General features: G+C 36.9%; 1 protein-coding gene across 6 annotated transcripts in view; it reads right to left on the bottom strand.

The window, feature by feature from the left end:
• Positions 1-4,986: 4,986 nt before the first annotated feature.
• HERC4 (HECT and RLD domain containing E3 ubiquitin protein ligase 4) overlaps positions 4,987-17,298 on the bottom strand; it is a 128,773-nt gene continuing 116,461 nt past the window's right edge. For all 6 annotated transcript variants that reach the window (XM_061161636.1, XM_061161638.1, XM_061161633.1 and 3 more), the window contains 5 exons: positions 16,792-16,858; positions 14,296-14,378; positions 10,317-10,500; positions 6,972-7,074; positions 4,987-6,232 (listed from right to left, as the gene is read on the bottom strand). In XM_061161636.1, coding sequence (XP_061017619.1) covers positions 6,024-6,232; positions 6,972-7,074; positions 10,317-10,500; positions 14,296-14,378; positions 16,792-16,858 — 646 coding nt within the window. In that variant the 3' untranslated portion in view covers positions 4,987-6,023. The remainder of the gene's footprint in view (positions 6,233-6,971; positions 7,075-10,316; positions 10,501-14,295; positions 14,379-16,791; positions 16,859-17,298) is intronic.

Raw genomic sequence — 17,298 nt, forward strand, 5'->3', positions numbered from 1 at the left:
CCTAGCAAAACCTGACTATACACATTGTTAATCAGCATCTTCCTCACTGGCACAGAAGAATTACCTGCCTTCACCTACCTGCTAAGCATTATCTGATAAGTTTTACAAGTTTCAGCTCCTAGACTAATCAAAAGCTCTCCCACTCCTTAAAAATGAAGTCACCCTTAGGATGCTAGGAGAAATGGTCTCTTGACACCCCTCCCTCCCACCCCCCAACTGGGATTAAAAATAACCTGGGGAATTTTGGAAAGTAATCTCTTAAGAGATGACATCTAACTGGTCAAAGGTGGAGCTGACATAATAGTAAAAAGTAGCCCCAGGTGACTTAAAAGTATAGTAAGAGTTGAGAAGTGAAAGGAATAGGGTGAGTTCCTTCTGCATTTAACCCTCCATTCAGTGTGGCTGGCCCAACAGGGAAAGTAAGGTACATAAAAGTACATAAAACAGACTAATCGCCAGTTTATCCCTAGTAATGTTACCAATGTGGGAGCAGGGAGCTACTGAATTACTGAGAAAGGAGGACAAAACTAACCTAAGGAGTTTGGATGGCCAACGGCCCAGAGGCTGGGGATAGGAAGAGGTTGAGAGCAAGACCATTTTGCCTTTGCTTTCAGAGAGTTCACCGTATGCAGAGGAAGACTGCCTTAGGCATATTACACATCATCATAAGACCTTGTTCAACTAAATGCAGTGAGAATCTTAGACAACGCAGGCAGAAACACGTTAGAAGTCAATCCCTGTGCAAAGGCTGGGGTTCTCAGTTTTGAAAATTACATTTTGGTTTTATTTCATGCCAGTTTAAAGGTGGTTGTATTGGGTCTACTGCCTTCTCTGAACAATGGCTATCAGTTAAAATTACTACTGACTTAAGGCATTAAAGACACAATTACTCTTACAAATGTGGATGCCAAATTTCAAAGGTTAAGCCAGTCATGGTCCTTAAAATTTAATGAACTCAGTATTTGCCTACTTTCTATCAATATCAAGTCAGTCATGTCCAACACTGCGACCCCATGGACCAGCACACCAGGCTTCCCTGACCATCACCAACTCCCAGAGCTTGCTCAAACTCATGTCCATCGAGTCAGTGACGCCATCCAACCATCTCATCCTCTGTCGTCCCCTTCTCCAGCCTTCAATCTTTCCCAGCATCAGGGTTGTTTCAAATGAATCAGTTCTTCACATCAGGTGGCCAAAGTATTGGAGCTTCAGCATCAGTCCTTCCAATGAATATTCAGGACTGATTTCCTTTTGGACTGACTGGCTGGATCTCCTTGCAGTCCAAGGAACTCTGAAGAGTCTTCCCCAACGCCACAGTTCAAAAGCATCAATTCTTTGGCGCTCAGCCTTCTGTATGGTCCAACTCTCACAGCCATACATGACTACTGGAAAAACCATAGCTTTGACTGGATGGACCTTTCTTGGCAAAGTAATGTCTCTGCTTTTTAATATGCTAAGTTGGTCATAGCTTTTCTTCCAAGGAGCAAGCGTCTTTTAATTTCATGGCTGCAGTTACCATCTGCAGTGATTTGAAAAGTGAAAGTGAAGTCACTCAGTCGTGTCTGACTCTTTGCAACCCCATGGACTGTAGCCCACCAGGCTCCCCCGTCCATGGTATTCTCCAGGCAGGAATACTGGAGTGGGTTGCCATTTCCTTCTCCAGGGGATCTTCCCGACCCAGGGACTGAACCCAGGTCTCCTGCATTGCAGGCAGACGCTTTAACCTGAGCCATCAGGGAAGCCCATTTAGAAGCCCCCCAAAATGAAGTCTCTGTGTTTCCACAGTTTGCCCATCTATTTGCCATGAAGTGATGGGACTGGATGCGATGATCTTCATTTTTTGAATGTTAAGCTTTAAACCAGCTTTTTCACTCTCCTCTTTCACCTTCATCAAGAGGCTCTTTTAGTTCCTCTTCACTTTCTGCCATAAGGGTGGTGTCATCTGTGTATCTGAGGTTATTGATAATTCTCCCTGAAACCTTGATTCCAGCTTGTGCTTCAACCAGCCCAACATTTCACATGATGTTCTCTGCATATAAATTAAATAAGCAGAGTGACAGTATACAGCCCTGACGTACTTCTTTCCTGATTCGGAACCAGTCTTGTTTCAGGTCCAGTTCTGTTGCTTTCTTGACCTGCATACAGATTTCTCAGGAGGCAGGTCAGGTGGTCTGGTATTCCCATCTCTTTATAAACATTTCCCACAGTTTATTGTAATCCACACAGTCAAAGGCTTTGGTATAGTCAATAAAGCAGATGTTTTTCTGGAACTCTCTTGCTTTTTTGATGACCCAACAGATGTTGGCAATTTGATCTCTGGTTCCTCTGCCTTTTCTAAATCCAGCTTGAACATCTGAAGTTCACGGTTCATGTTCTGTTGACGCCTGGCTTGGAGAATTTTGAGCATTACTTTGCTAGCATGTGAGAGGAGTGCAATTGTGTGGTAGTTGGAACGTTCTTTGGCATTGCCTTTCTTTGGGATTGAAATGAAAAACTGACCTTTTCCAGTCCTGTGGCCACGGCTGAGTTTTCCAAATTTGCTGGCATATGGAGTGCAGCACTTTCACAGCATCATCGTTTAGGGTTTAAAATAGCTCGACTGGAATTCATTCACCTCCACTAGGCTTTGTTCATAGTGATGTGTCCTAAGGCCCACTTCACTTCACATTCCAGAATGTGTGGTTCTAGGTGAGTGATCACACCATTGTGGTTATCTGGGTCATTAAGATCTTTTTTTGTATAGTTCTGTGTATTCTTGCTATATCTTCTTAGTATCTTCTGCTTCTGTTAAGTCCAAACCATTTCTAATCTGTAAAGCTTCGTATTTTTGTTACTTTTAAAAAGCAGCAAACAGCAATTTGAAAATTTTTCAGTGGTATTTTTTCCCATGAATCTCCCTGCTGTTAATTCTACTGTAGGTCTGCAGTAACAGGGAGGAAAAGAATACCAGAGTTACCCAAATTACGCCTTGCACTGTTGTGTTCCCAGATAACAAGTCAGGCCTTGTTAAGACACCTGTTCAATGAACTCTACCTGTATTAATCCAAAGTGGCTGCTATTTTACAGATAAGCTTCATAGGAAATAGAGGTTACTAAGAAACCTGACACACACATCTGCCGGGGTCCAGCCTCGGCAGGATCCAGGGGGTACCCTCAGGATGAACGGCGTCGGCGAGAGAGAGAAGACACGTGAGACTAGCCTTGATAGGGCCAAGTCTCAGGATGATGAGACAGAGAAAAAGAGAGACAGACAGAGTGACCAGACGGGGTGTTTGCAGCAGGGTCTGGCAGAGTCTGGCAATCCTTTATTTTTTACCATAGCTTTTATACCCTAAGTTAGTACATTTCTAAGGGCAAGATAGTTTAACATTACGTCAGCTTGTCCTTCACAAAACCAGGGTGTTTTCTGCAAACTTCTTTATGAGGGTCTTGTTATCTTCTGACCTTGGGGCCTATTAACATTTTATGCAGGTCAGGTGAGTGTAAACCTATTTTCTGTTTCTATGGTGACCTTAACTGAAAGGTAGCGGTCTCACAGGGCAACAGTACAGAGTAGAAGTATAACCTTGTTAACACAAAAATTAATCCTTCTGCAGAAGTTGTCAGTTGCGTTTAAGAAGTTTACCCCACACAGACTCTGACTGGTGAGGCAGCTTCTGTCTAGCACTCCTGGCTGACAAATAACAACCACATTGTTACCACACTAGGGCTAAGCTCTTATTTCTCTAGATCTTTAACTGTATTAACAATGGTTTCTATAACACAACCTTAGCACATTAAAAGCAAAAACACAGCAAGCAAAACACAGCAAGCAAACGTCAACCCAATAACCACCTTTAGAATAATTTTTCTTATGTTTTCTAATAGGACTTCGTCACTCCCCGAATGGCTCTATGTCTACTAGGGCCTTTATATGATCAGGTCTTTATGCTATTCTATGATTAGGGTATTATGAGCAATCATGCATATTAGTACCAAGGGCATAAACGCATTTGCCAAACAAACTAAAATACCAGCAAAGGACTTTAAATTAACACACTCCTTTCACCCTGGATAATCTCATAAAATACCAACCACCCAGGAAACTTATTAAAGTTCTAAACTGATTCTTACTTGGGAAGAGATCAGGGAAGGCCTTCTGCCTGTGTCACAGAACTTAAGGAGTACTCTATTGAAGCAAGCATCAGAAAGACAGAGATCATCTTCAAGGTGAGCACTGGGGCGGGGGGGGGGGGGGGGGGGGGGGGGCAGCTTTTCGGAATCCCTGAAAACCTGATCCGCCTTGCCTGTCAGGTTTTCTCCCTCATGACCTTGTCATGGGTGGGATCTCGTGTGTGGCTCCCGGCACACATCTAAGTTTTCAATGTGAACAATCAATAGCCTCAAGGAATGGATGTGCACGGAAACAGTATACCTGGAAGTATATATACAGTATACCAGATACCTGGAAGAATTTTACTGGGAAAAATGTCACTTTAAGGACAATTATTAAGGCTTTTATTAAAAGCCTATTAAAAAACACGAGAAGTTTAACTTAAACTAGTGAAAAGTACATGTCCACAATCCCTTTTCCAAAACCCCTGGACTCATTTGCGTTTTGGAATTATGAATGTTAAAAGAATTTTTAAAGCACACAAAGTGTAGCACCCCACACAGATCCGGCAGCACCCAGATCAAACACAAAACAAACACACTAACACTGCCACAGTCAAATGTGCAAACAGTCCCATCTAGTCCTATTTAATATCATAAACAGCCTCAACAATTGAGGTCAGGTTTTGCTGCAAAGTGATGTAGCGCCCCCACCCCCTCCCCAAGTTGTTCTGGATTTTAGAATTACAGGTAAGGAGACTTGGGAGCTTCTATAAAACAGATAAATTTGTATGGGAATGGGAACTATCTGTCCAAAATTTAAGAGACCTTCCCTTAGATATTACTGTTTTTGAAGAATTTTGACTCTTATATGAGAACCAGTGAAAGTTTAAATATTAGGCCAATAAACCTTTATTATTTAAACAGTTTTCATGGCATTTAAAAAATAAATTTAAAAAATAAATATTTGCATTATAGCAGAAAGTCACATGTGTTGCATCACTCACTGTTACAATTTAATGACGAGATAACTAAGCATCAGCACCGTAAAACTTAAAGATCTGTCTGTTAAGATTTGTCTCTTAAAATTCAAGTAAATGGTTCTGAAGCACTGAAAATTCTCTGTAAATACCAACCTACAGCATCAATAGTTTTTAAAAGCTTTAACCCAATGATTGGTTCTCATAGTCAACGACTGTATTTCCAGCAACTGGACAGAGTTCTTCCATTACTAAATATTAAGCTTTCTGACAACTTCCCATTTATCAATTATATCTCAAGACTCATAAAAAGAAAGAACTATATGTTAATCAGGTAAATCCTATTCGTAATGTAGATTTGCACAATAACATTATTCTAGCAAAAAAGCAAAGACTATATTTTCCACCATGCTAATTTTTTGCCTTCATTGATTGTCAGAATAAGATTTGTAATCTCAGTTCAAGTACAACCAGAGAAACTGCACTGGTATCAGAACATAACTATTTTATTACAAAACTTTAACATTATTTACAAAATGAAAAAATAATCGAATGACTATTGCAGGCCAAAGTTAAAGGCTTCTCATCCGTGATTGAAGAAAAATTAAGCAATATTTTCATGCACTCACACACCAGATCATTTGTGAAATATGCAAACTCTTAAAATTTATGTTAGTAAAACCTCAATGTAGTCACAATACTTGTATGTTTATTAGAAGATGGCAAAAAAAAAAAAAAAAAACCATGGTTCTGTACAGTGTTTAATATTAACACAGTTTGTTCATTTCTTTTAATATTTTTTGGCTTTCATGAATACTCACTGCATCAAACATTTTGCAAGTAAGAATTATAATAGTACCTCTATCACCTTGCTGAATTCATCACCACAACAAAAACACAAATAATTAGTTTAATGCTTTTGCAGTAAACTGAATAGTTGTAACTCCAAAGTTATATTAAACTGAAGCCTTCATTGTGATCAATAGCTTGAATCAGTTTAGAGCGTAGAGTTTCTTTGTCTGTGTATTTTGGAAGATCCAGAAGATTAAAACAGGTATGGGAAACTGGGAGATATTCCTCACCACCTCCTGTTGACTGGATGACTAGTATTAGACTCTTCATACCAAGAATGGGAATGCGATCACTACCTGTCAAAAATACTGCCAAGGAAAGAATCGCTGAGTGAACCAACTACTTTTATCAACAACAAAAGTTTTAAACAACAGTATGGAGTATCAAGTTCCTTAAACAATCACTTACAGCAAAGCTTTACAGTAACATTCGCTCTAAGGTAACAATTTGTGGAAGCATGATTCTGAGATACATCCAGTCTTTTTTTCTCATTATTTTTTCTTTAAAAGTGTCATCTTAACATCAACACACAGAAAGGCTTAATATATGTTTTATACGTGAATGACTGCTGTCCTTAATAAAAACATTTTGGGAGCCCCTCTTTTTTGAAAAGAGTAATCATTTAAAGCTATTTATTAAAAAAAAAAAATGCAGTTTTGATTATAATTCCTTTCCTATTTGTCTTGCCATCTTTAAACTAATTCATACTTGGAAGCCAAAATTAAAATTGCTTTAAGAATGACCTGTCATCCTATGATATGCAAAACAGACACAGATTAGGCATTAAGTTCAGGAACAGGAAAGTTCTATTTTCTACACCAACTACCAAAGTTTTCATACTGAAGCAAAGAAAGGAAACTGAAGACTAAAAACAGTTATAATGCAGAGATCTTTTTAAAATCTAAAGAATGTAGATTTTAAAAAATTACTCTGAAAATTAAAAACAGGACTTTGAATAATACAGAAAAACCCAACAAAGTGAATCAATTAGTCTAAGTTCAATAATTAGACTCCATTCTCATAAAACACAGAATTAGAAATACTTACACAAAAATTGTTTTTTCTTTTCCAATGGTAATTCGTGAAATACTTCCCAGAACATTTTTATTGTAGGATGTTCTGCCCAATATTCTCCTTTGTATTCTGTATTCTAAAAACAGCATAAACTTCTATTAATATTAAGGGATATTAGTTTTATCTTGAATCTGACAACTGGCTTCCTTAGCACAGAAAATTAACACTATCCAAGAGTCTGAAATTCATGTAATTCAGTTAATTATTACTTCCAGGTATTTTGCAACTTGGAACTATTAGTTCCAGAGGAAAGGGAAGAAAATATGTATGAATCTGCAGAAATGTCTCCCATGCTGCCAATTCAAAGAATATTGATGTGATGGTAATATCATTTTCCAAAGTAAATATCTAAAGGATAAACCAAAATTAATGAAAGGCTAGTGGACTATTCAAGTTTAACACGGAATTAATTATCTGTAATAATCATGAAATTTTCTTTCCCTATATCGAACACAAGTCATACAAATTATTTTGTATTATCCCATCTTCTCTTTAAAACATAAATGGTTCTAAGAGCAACACTAACAATTTTCTGTGGTAGTTTCCAAGAGGCCCTCAAAGATCTCTGCCTCCTGCTATTCATGGCCATGTTTGTCTCCCCCGCCCCCCCCCCCCCCCCCAACACTGAATAGGCTTGACCTCATTAGGATAGTGCAGATGTGAGAATACATGACTTCTGAGGCTAGATCTTAAAAACTTGTATGGCTTTAGCTTTTTGATCACTCACCCCAGGGGGAGCTAGCTGCCATTTCATGGAGACATTCAAACCACCCTACTCTCCTCCTCAAGCTGAGATTCTGAGGCCTTTGGTCCACAGCCGTGTGAGTGCGCCATCTTGGAAGGGGAATACTATCGTTCAGCCATCTTTGGATGACTAAAAGCACCAGCTGGTACTTCGACTGCAAGCTCATGAAAGATCTCCGAGTTTAAAATCACTGGACTAAACCACTTCTAAATTCCTGACCCACAGAAACTATGTGAGACAACAAATGTTCATCTTTAAGCCACTATGTTTTGGTGTAATTTGCAACCGAACAGCAAATATATTTCCCAAATACTCCTCCTTTCTTTGTTCATCGGATTGATTTTTACTTATCCTTTAGGTTCAGATTAAATGTCACCTAATTCATTCATTGGCTCATTAGACAAATATATAATGAGATTCAGTCAAAGTCGGGAGTCCTGGAGAAATTGCAGTGAACAAAGTTCTTACCTGGGTAGAGATTCCCATTGAGTGAGAGGCTTTCCCTGTTTGTGTAGGTTTCGCCTTATGAATCATTCACTAAACTCTCTTCCTTTATATTCATCGCAGTTCAATTATTTAATGTCCAGCCTCCTTACCAGAGGAGAAAGACCATGTCTCAAGCTTATTTACTGCTGTCTTCCTAATCTCTTGCATCTAGTAGAGGCTCAGTAAAGATGTATTTTCAGGTTCTTGAATTTGGAGCTCTATTTGTAGCCATGATTATCTCAATGACTGAACTCAAGAAATCGACAACATATCTGCTATTAATTTACAAACAGATTTGGAGATAATGGCTTGAATTCTAGCAATCAGCTAAAGTATTAACTTGTTTGAATTGAAGATTATGAGTATCTTAGTGGGGAAATGAAAGGTGGTTGGCTAATTTTTTTTTACTTCCTTTTTTTAAACCACAAGATGGTACCGGGGAAATGTGCACAGTCCTGATGAAGAACATTTAAAGTCACAAATCATAATTAGTGAAATTATAATGAATCAGATCAGTGGGAGAAACTAAGTATACTAAGTACACTAAAATATACTTTAAAAAAGTGTCCTGTCTTACTGAATGAATGCTTCTATAACTTCAGACAAGGTTTTCAGTACTTGCTGAATGCCCTTCTAGGCTCTGGGAACACAGCAGTGAACAGAGAGACAAAAACCCTGCCATTACAGTGCTTACACTGGAGTGGGGAGGAAGGAGCAGCAGACAGTAAAGACAAGTAAGTAAAATTTTATTTAGTCAAATTTAGAGAAGAAAAAAGAGAAGGCAGATAGGGGGTATGTATGTGTGTGTACATTTTAATGGGTTATCCAATGAAGATCTCTGAAAAGATATAAAGACATAAAGGAAGTGACAACAAGAAACATTTGAAATTATCAAGGTGAAGAGAATTCTAGGCACAGAAAACAGAAAGGCCACAGGACTAGAGTGTTCCTGGAAGGTTGTAGGCCCAGCAAAGAAGCCAATAAGGCTGAAGCAGAGTGAGAGGAGGAATGAAAGATGAGGCAAGAAGGATAAACTGTGTAGGATCTGAGGTGTGACAATTCTTAAAGTCATCTTTCTTCTCTTTAGCAAATTAATTTGCCTCCCAAAAGAAATCTTCAATCTCTTTCCTGGAGGATTCAAGCCTGCCTACCAGCCTTCTGAGTACCAGCCTCAGTTCTACATGCTTTCTCAGATTCTAGAGCCTCTTTCCAGAGTTCTATTTTGCCAGACAGGCAAGGGGATGTGAGAGGTCTAGTAATTCCTTAAATTAGTTTTGAAGCAATTGTATTGCTTTCAGCCCAACCCTGTACCTCTGGTAACACGACGTGCTAATTCCCGTGCCTTTCACAAATTCTACAATGTGACAGGCTGCCTCTTGACAATCTAGTCCTCTGGGGGCTCAGAATTCAATTTTCTTTGTTCTAAGTCACTTATCCACCTATTTTCCATCTTCCAAAACTGTCTTTTCTCTTGCTCACTGTATTTTGGGGGAGGGGGTTAGTCCTATGTTTAGTCCTTTACTGTAATTCTAATGAGATTCTGGGAGGGAGCAGAGAAAAATGTTTATTCCACTATTCTTAATCAGAAGTCCTATTTTTTTTTAATTAAAAAAATTTTCCCTTACATTGTTACACAGTAAAATTGACATTTTTTTACGTGTGTACAGTTCTACAAGTTTTAAACAACACATACAGATAAACCACTACAGGCAGGACACTCAGAAACTCTGTCACCCTGAAGAACTCTCTCACATTGCTCTCCGCAGTCACAGTCCTGCCTCCTCCCTAGCCCCTGTCCAACACAGTGCCTGGCTTTTCAACACTGTCATATAAATGGAATCATACAGTATATAATTTTCTGAGACTGACTTCTTTCACCCAGCATAAGGACTCAGAGACCTCTCAGGTGCTGAACGTATCAACAGTGCATCCAGTTTTAATGCACAATAGCATTATTTTTAAAAACTTATAGTCAAATACACATAACATGAACATGAATACCATCAATAGCAGAGACACAACCATCAACAAATTGTTTTCCTTTTGCTTTTCCATCTAAACAATATCATAGATTTGTCTTCCCCTACCTTTTCCAACTCCTTCCAATCATAATTTGTGTTTCCAATAACCATTGCTTGTAGTTCATTAGGCTGAAAGAGCTGAAGGACTTTTCCTCCACAGACCTTATGAAAGCCCGCATGAAAAGCATCAAATAAGGAAGCCACTGATTTATTGAATATGTAATCCACATAAGCATCAACAAACTCTTGTCTAGAAATGAAAAAGCACACAGGCACAAAATATAAAAAAATTTTTTATAGAGAAAACACTCAGAGGTTTAATAAGACTGTAATATGTAAACTGTACTTTTTGCCATTTAAGTACAAAACCGAGAAAGTATGAGTAGGATTCAAGGGACAAAATCTTAATGAAGAAGTCTATTATTCTTTCTATATAAAAATCTGGTACATCTAGGAGGCATGTAGACAACCTCTCATTCACAGCCATTCTTAGCTTACTTCTAAGTGAAAGATGTCCTAATGGGAAGAATGATGATGCAAACGGCTATCAAAAATATTTTTAAATTATTCACAAATTATTGAGAATGTGTATGTATCACTCTGATCCATCCCTAAAAAGTATAAAGTTAAAAAATAATAGGGGATTTTTTAAAAAGAGAGAGAGAGAGCACTTTGGGATTCGGACCGTTTCACAGATTGTACTTGTACAGTCTGCTTTTCCTTGGGTTTCAAAGGAATCTGATGAAGCAATTTATTTAAAAACCCAAGAGGGGCATTTAGTATTCTTTCAGGATAACCATTAAAGACTACAAGTGAAGTTTCTTTTCAAGTGTATGTGTACATACATATAAATACACATACAGATGAACACTTCTGATGCTTTCCTCCCTGTTATGATACAAAAGGAAACAGTCATGAAAAAAGAAAACCCTTTACTCAGTAATTAGAATACAGTTTTACTCCCATTTGTTCTGCTGGCCACAAACACTTTATCCAGCTATCTGGTTAAACCAATCAACAGAATGGGTGCTAAAGGATTTCAATATTTTACACTTTTGTTATCCAAATTAAAAAGGATGATTCTATAAATGCGAATACTGGTAAATTTAGTCACCTACAGATAATCACTTTAGGAAATTTTAAAATAATTCCAAATTCACTTTACAAAGAGAAAAAAAAAAAAGGTTAAAGGGGGCCATTATAAAATAAAATTGGTGGCCCTAAGGAAAAATCAATAGCATATGCTTATCAGCATAAGGTTCTTATAAGAAGAAACAGGTAATTTCATAAGGCATAATTTTATAACTCAACTATTAGTCAAATTTATACTACTAATAGTTAAGTCTCCTAAGTACAAAAGGCTAAATTGTTTTTATGTGCTAACATTTTTGCATTCCACACTTTCATTATGCAACTAGAACTGGTGGTAAAAGATCAAAATTCTTTAAATTACTTCTAAACTAAATATCTATGTGAAATAATATTTGTTAGAAACTTAAAGAATTACTGCAACAATAGGAACTTGAAAAGCTGAAAAAAATCTTTCTATATCATAGTCAAAGCTTTTCAAAACCAAGATATTTTTTAAAAAGTAGAAAGACCTAAAATTTTTCCACATTATTTTAAAAAGTTTTATTTTTACCAAAGAAATAACATACATTTTAAAATGGCAAATAGTAATAGTCCTAACAGCCAACATTTACTGAGCACATACATGTGCTAGGTACTATTCTAAGCATTTTTAAATTATGGCCACATTTAATCCTCAAAATAACCCCATGAAGTAGGTATATCATCTCACCTTACAGAAAAAGAGACTGAGGCATGTAGACACCAACATATTAACCTAAAGTTACACAGCTTCTAAATAACAGAATCAGGATTATAATCATCTGGATCAAGTCTCTGGCAATTTGAAGAAAACTATTTGTTAACTCTGTCTGTCACTCCTTCTGGTATTTACCTTCAAACTTCAACAACAGAGTTCTGTTATTCCTTGATCTACCTTGATCTACAATTATAAAAATTATCTGATGAACTGAATACTGAATATTGGGTTAAATATTCATTGTTAATATTTTTAAATACTAAGTTAGGGAGTGTTTTACAATTACTTTTCTAAAGAAGAATTTTTGTGTCCCTCAGGTTGCTATCTCAACTCCAACTTCAACAGAAATGTCAATCTGCTTTAGATTCATTCAAATATACTAGGTTGCATTTTTTCCCTGAAGACATTCCTCCTGGAGCCCTCCATCTTCCTTATCTAACACAGATTGATAGTTATTTCTAAATCTTGTTACACAACACTGTTTCTCTTTGCCTCTCATTTTTTTTTGATCCCTTTTCCCTCATTCGTGGTTCAATTCCTTGTTTTGGTAGGACATATCCTCTAGTAACTTCTTGAGAAAACTGCATTGGAAGTAAATTCTCTGAGACTCTGCATATATAAAAATATTTTTACATACCACATACTTGTATGTATGAATGTGAGAGTTGGACTATAAAGAAAGCTGAGCGCCAAAGAATTGATGCTTTTGAAGTGTGGTGTTGGAGAAAACTCTTGAGAGTCCCTTCGACTGCAAGGAGATCCAACCAGTCCATCCTAAAGGAAATCAGTCCTGAATGTTCACTGGAAGGACTGATGTTGAAGCTGAAACTCCAATACTTTGGCCACCTGATGCGGAGAGCTGACTCATTTGAAAAGACCCTGATGCTGGGAAAGACTGAGGGCAGGAGGAGAACGGGACGACAGAAGATGAGATGGTTGGATGGCATCACGGACTCAATGGACATGAGTATGAGTAAACTCCGGGAGTTGGTGATGGACAGGGAGGCCTGGCGTGCTTCAGTCCATGGGGTCGCAAAGAGTCGGACACGACTGAGCAACTGAAAGGAACTGAACCACATACTTGGTAGTTTCAATATAGAACTCTGTTTAAAATAATTTTCTCCCAGAATGTTGATCTCCTAACTTCAGTGTTAATCTTTATAAATCTGATATTATTTTGATTCTTAATTCTTTGTGTATGGTCTATTTTTTTTCCCCCTGGAAGGTTTCAGGGTTCGTTTTTTTTCAGGTTGTGAAATTTTGTGTAATTTTGCTTTGTATCATGTTTTTTTTCAGTTTCCATGCTGTCATTCTTAAAAGGCATGTCATTCAGTCTGGAAATTTTCGGGGGTACCATTTGACAAATTTCATTCATTTCATTTCTTCCAATGAAATTTTTTCAGTTTTTAATATTATCCTCATGGATGCTACTCTTACCAGTTTGAGGATACGGCTTTCAATTTTTATTGACGTTTCTTCATCCTGCACGGTTTCTGTTTCTCTGGCATTCTGTTTTACCATTTTGGTCTTTTCTGAAATGTCTACTGATCTTTCATTATTCATTTACATTTAAAAGTTAGGCAGTTTTCCCAGAGAAGAATCTTCCAATACACAGTGTCAAGGAGGAGAGAGCGGTAGACTTTCACTTAATCTTTGTGTTTTCACTTCAGTGCTTTGCCTAACTGTCCTCAAATCCACAGTTCCTTTAGTTTGATCGGTAAATTTCCAGTCTGCCCAGCTGGAGAGGAAAAGTTGCTAGGCCACATGTGCACTATGGGAAATAGATCTCTAACTGCTTCTTATAACAGCCAATCTCTGTTTCCAGTTTCCCCTTAAAATCCATACACTTTTTAACCTATTTTTTTATTCTCAATGCCTGAACTATTGTTCTGCAATATGAACTGTCTGCCTTCATGGCTCCTAGTCCATCTCGAGCTGCAGCTTCTTCTGGCTGGCTGAAGTTAGGTACCACTGGTTTCTAGCTTCCAAAAATGTGTCTGTTGTCTCCTCTTCCTTCTCTTTGTTCCTGTTGATAATGATCTTTTTGTCCCTTTATTAATGTCTTACCAGGAGCAAAAGGAAGATTGATTACGTCCTTAGCATTCAAAGAGTAAATTTATCTGAATAAAAACTTAAGACTGTGACATATTTCTAAATACAGAAGAAAACGCCTACTGAATCTTATTACTACCACTGATGCTGCTATAAGTCACTTACCGATTTTGTTTGTTAACAGCTGTGTCTGCACCATTTAGAACCAGTTCTTTCACTTCTGTTGCACCAAAGTTTTCAACTGTGATCTATTAATTTAAATTTTTAAAAAAAGTCAATGTCAGACTCAAAACTTATTATTTTAATAACCTATTATAATCTACCTTTCTCTCATTAAATATAAGAAATAATAAGTTTGAGGTAAAATTCTGGTAGCATAAGCTTATTTGTGAATTCTGCATGAAGACACAACTAGAAATTTTCATCTTCTCTAGCAGTTTGAAATCCTACCTTGACTAATTACAAATTAGTAAGGTTTTGGTTTGTTAATAACAGGAAATTGAGTAATTATCCTGTGTAAAACTTCAGAAGGGTCACTATAGCAGTAAAATATTAGGAAGGATGTTTTCCTTGGACAAGTAATAGACTCCAAGTCAGAATGCATTCAACTCTGGAACAGCTATGCATTCTTCCCACATGACAGTTGCCATTCTGGTATTCCTTCTTGTTGCATTCTTAACTACAGGTGGTTCTTCCAGTTTGCCATTAATTTGGTTTATGAAGAGTCATTTACTTTGAAATTTCTTATTTCCCTTACTAGTGTGCTCATTTTCCTACACAGGTTATCATTCCCTCCTTTGCATCTTTCCTCTTCCTATTCCCTCTTTTTTTGGGAATATTACTCTCTTCTATTAACATTTTTTTTAGTACCTGTTTATAAAACACTATACTAGGAGTGGGATGATAAAAGATGAATAAATCCCTGCTCTGGAATTTGCTACCCAATAAAGAAGGAGAAATGTGATATGTAAACAACTCATTATTATAGTAAAATAAATGCTATAATAGAGACATGAACAAAATACTATCAGACCATGGAAGAAAGAAAGCTTACTTCTAACAGAGAAAGTATAAGAAACCTTGAGGAAGGAATGTCATTTGAAAAGCATCTAAAAGAATGAGGAAGGCTCTGAAAGATTAGGAGAGGAGGGAATTTCTGACTAAGGACAGGGATTGAACAAAAGGAGAAACAGACCTAGTATCAAAAAAATGCATGCCCCTAAAAAACAGGGAAGCTGAGACATATAAAAGAATACTGTGAGACATGACAAAACTTAGTATGAATGGAAGGATACAATGGAAGTTAGAAAGCCAGATTACAAATGATCTGAAGTCCATTCTAAAGCTATTATTCTGTAAGTAGCAAAGAGCCGCTGAGTATGTCTGGGAAAGAAACGACAGTGGGAAGGAATGTCTGAGTTACTATAGCTCTTACTAAACATTCACAAACTTAATGACTGATCAATTAAATTGCTTAGAATTCAATGCTTCTGTTAATTGAGATGATCAGTAAAGATCTAAAGAAAACTGACAGGGTTATTAAGTGCATCAACTGAAAAGAAGAACTAAAATTTCATAGTAAATATGAATTCAAGGAGGACTTTTTCTTGAAAAAAGTTAAACATTACTAAAAGAAATTAACCTATTTCCCTTTAAACCTATCAAATTTCTTATAACTGTACTATGTGCCAATTCTTAAAATGACCAAAGAATGGACAAACATTTTTGAGGGGGCACATAGTTTTTTTGGCAAACTGTATGATACAAGAATATGGCATCTTTTGTCAGCTTTGACTATAAAAACACAAAGAGGACAGTTTGAGGATATGGGGGGCGAGGGGAGGAGGGCACATGAAGTTTTTGATAATAGACAGGAAAAAAGAAAAACTGAAGGTTTTTACCATTTTCCCAAGAGTCTAATTTATAGTATTCAAACAGTTACTTCTGAAGTGCCTTATCATAATCCTTGCTGATTTTTCTCTCCTTTAATTATCAACTAGTCTACTTCTGCCAGATCCTCATTTATCAGTGTTTCTGCATAAAGACTAGATGATTTATTGAACATCCCTCTCACTGAATTAAATTCTACATCTTTTTTAAGATTTGTAATTTCATTTTCCAAATAATATTTCAATGTATTTCCATTTATATTGCATTGCATCCAAGAGTTAAGACAAAATTCACAAGGATGAATGTTAGTATAAAAGGGATGTCTGAGTGGGAATTAATATTTTAGATGGCAAATTCATTAGTGAATATTCTCACGTTACAATAACCTTTGCTTCTCTATTCTTGTGATTGCAGACTCAAAAAATGAACACTTGTATAAAGAGGACCCCTTGTATCTGTAAAGATCTTTAGTATAATGTTAAACAACACAGGCTTATCCAGTCACAGAGCTGGATACAAGTACTATCTCTGAAATGCGACAACTGTTTTCAGTTTTCTCATCTGTAAAATAAGGATAATAATACCGATCTCTTGGGATTATGAGGATTAATGAAATAATGCATGTGACTAACATATAGTTAATGCTCAATAAATGTTAGCTAAAGGGTTCTTTAAGAATTCCATTCATCAAGATAAAAACCATAAGGCATAGCTGATAAATAAAAGGGATTATGAACAATCAAGCTACTACTCTATGTCTTTCCATCTTACCGTAAAATTAAGACAAAATGTCTCTTCAACATCATCCTCGGGATAGTCCAGTAACTGTTGCATGCTTCTGAAAAACAATATGTATGTTGCTCTGAAGTAAAATATAATTGCGTATTTTGACTAGTTTGCCTATGACTAGGTATATATTTCTCACTCATTCTTGGTCAAATCCTTTTGCTAATTTGTACTTTTATGTTTGTTTCAGAATGGTGGTTGTACAAGCAAATCTATAAACAATGTTGAAGAAAAAAAAAACTAAGATTTTTATCTCTTCCTTTGAACACAAAGGCCATGTATCCACCCATTTTCAATACTTGTTCTTACATATAAGTTTTAGGGCTTCCCTGGTGACTGAGATGGTGAAGAATCTGCCTGCAATGCAGGAGACCCAGGTTCAATCCCTCGGTCATGAAGACCCCCTAAAATGGCAACCCATTCCAGGATTCTTGCCTGAATAATCCCATGGACAGAGGAGCCTGGTGGGCTGCAGTCCATGGGCTTACAAAG

This window comes from Dama dama, chromosome 15 (genome assembly GCF_033118175.1).
Source record: "Dama dama isolate Ldn47 chromosome 15, ASM3311817v1, whole genome shotgun sequence".
NCBI classification, from domain to species: Eukaryota; Metazoa; Chordata; class Mammalia; order Artiodactyla; family Cervidae; genus Dama; species Dama dama.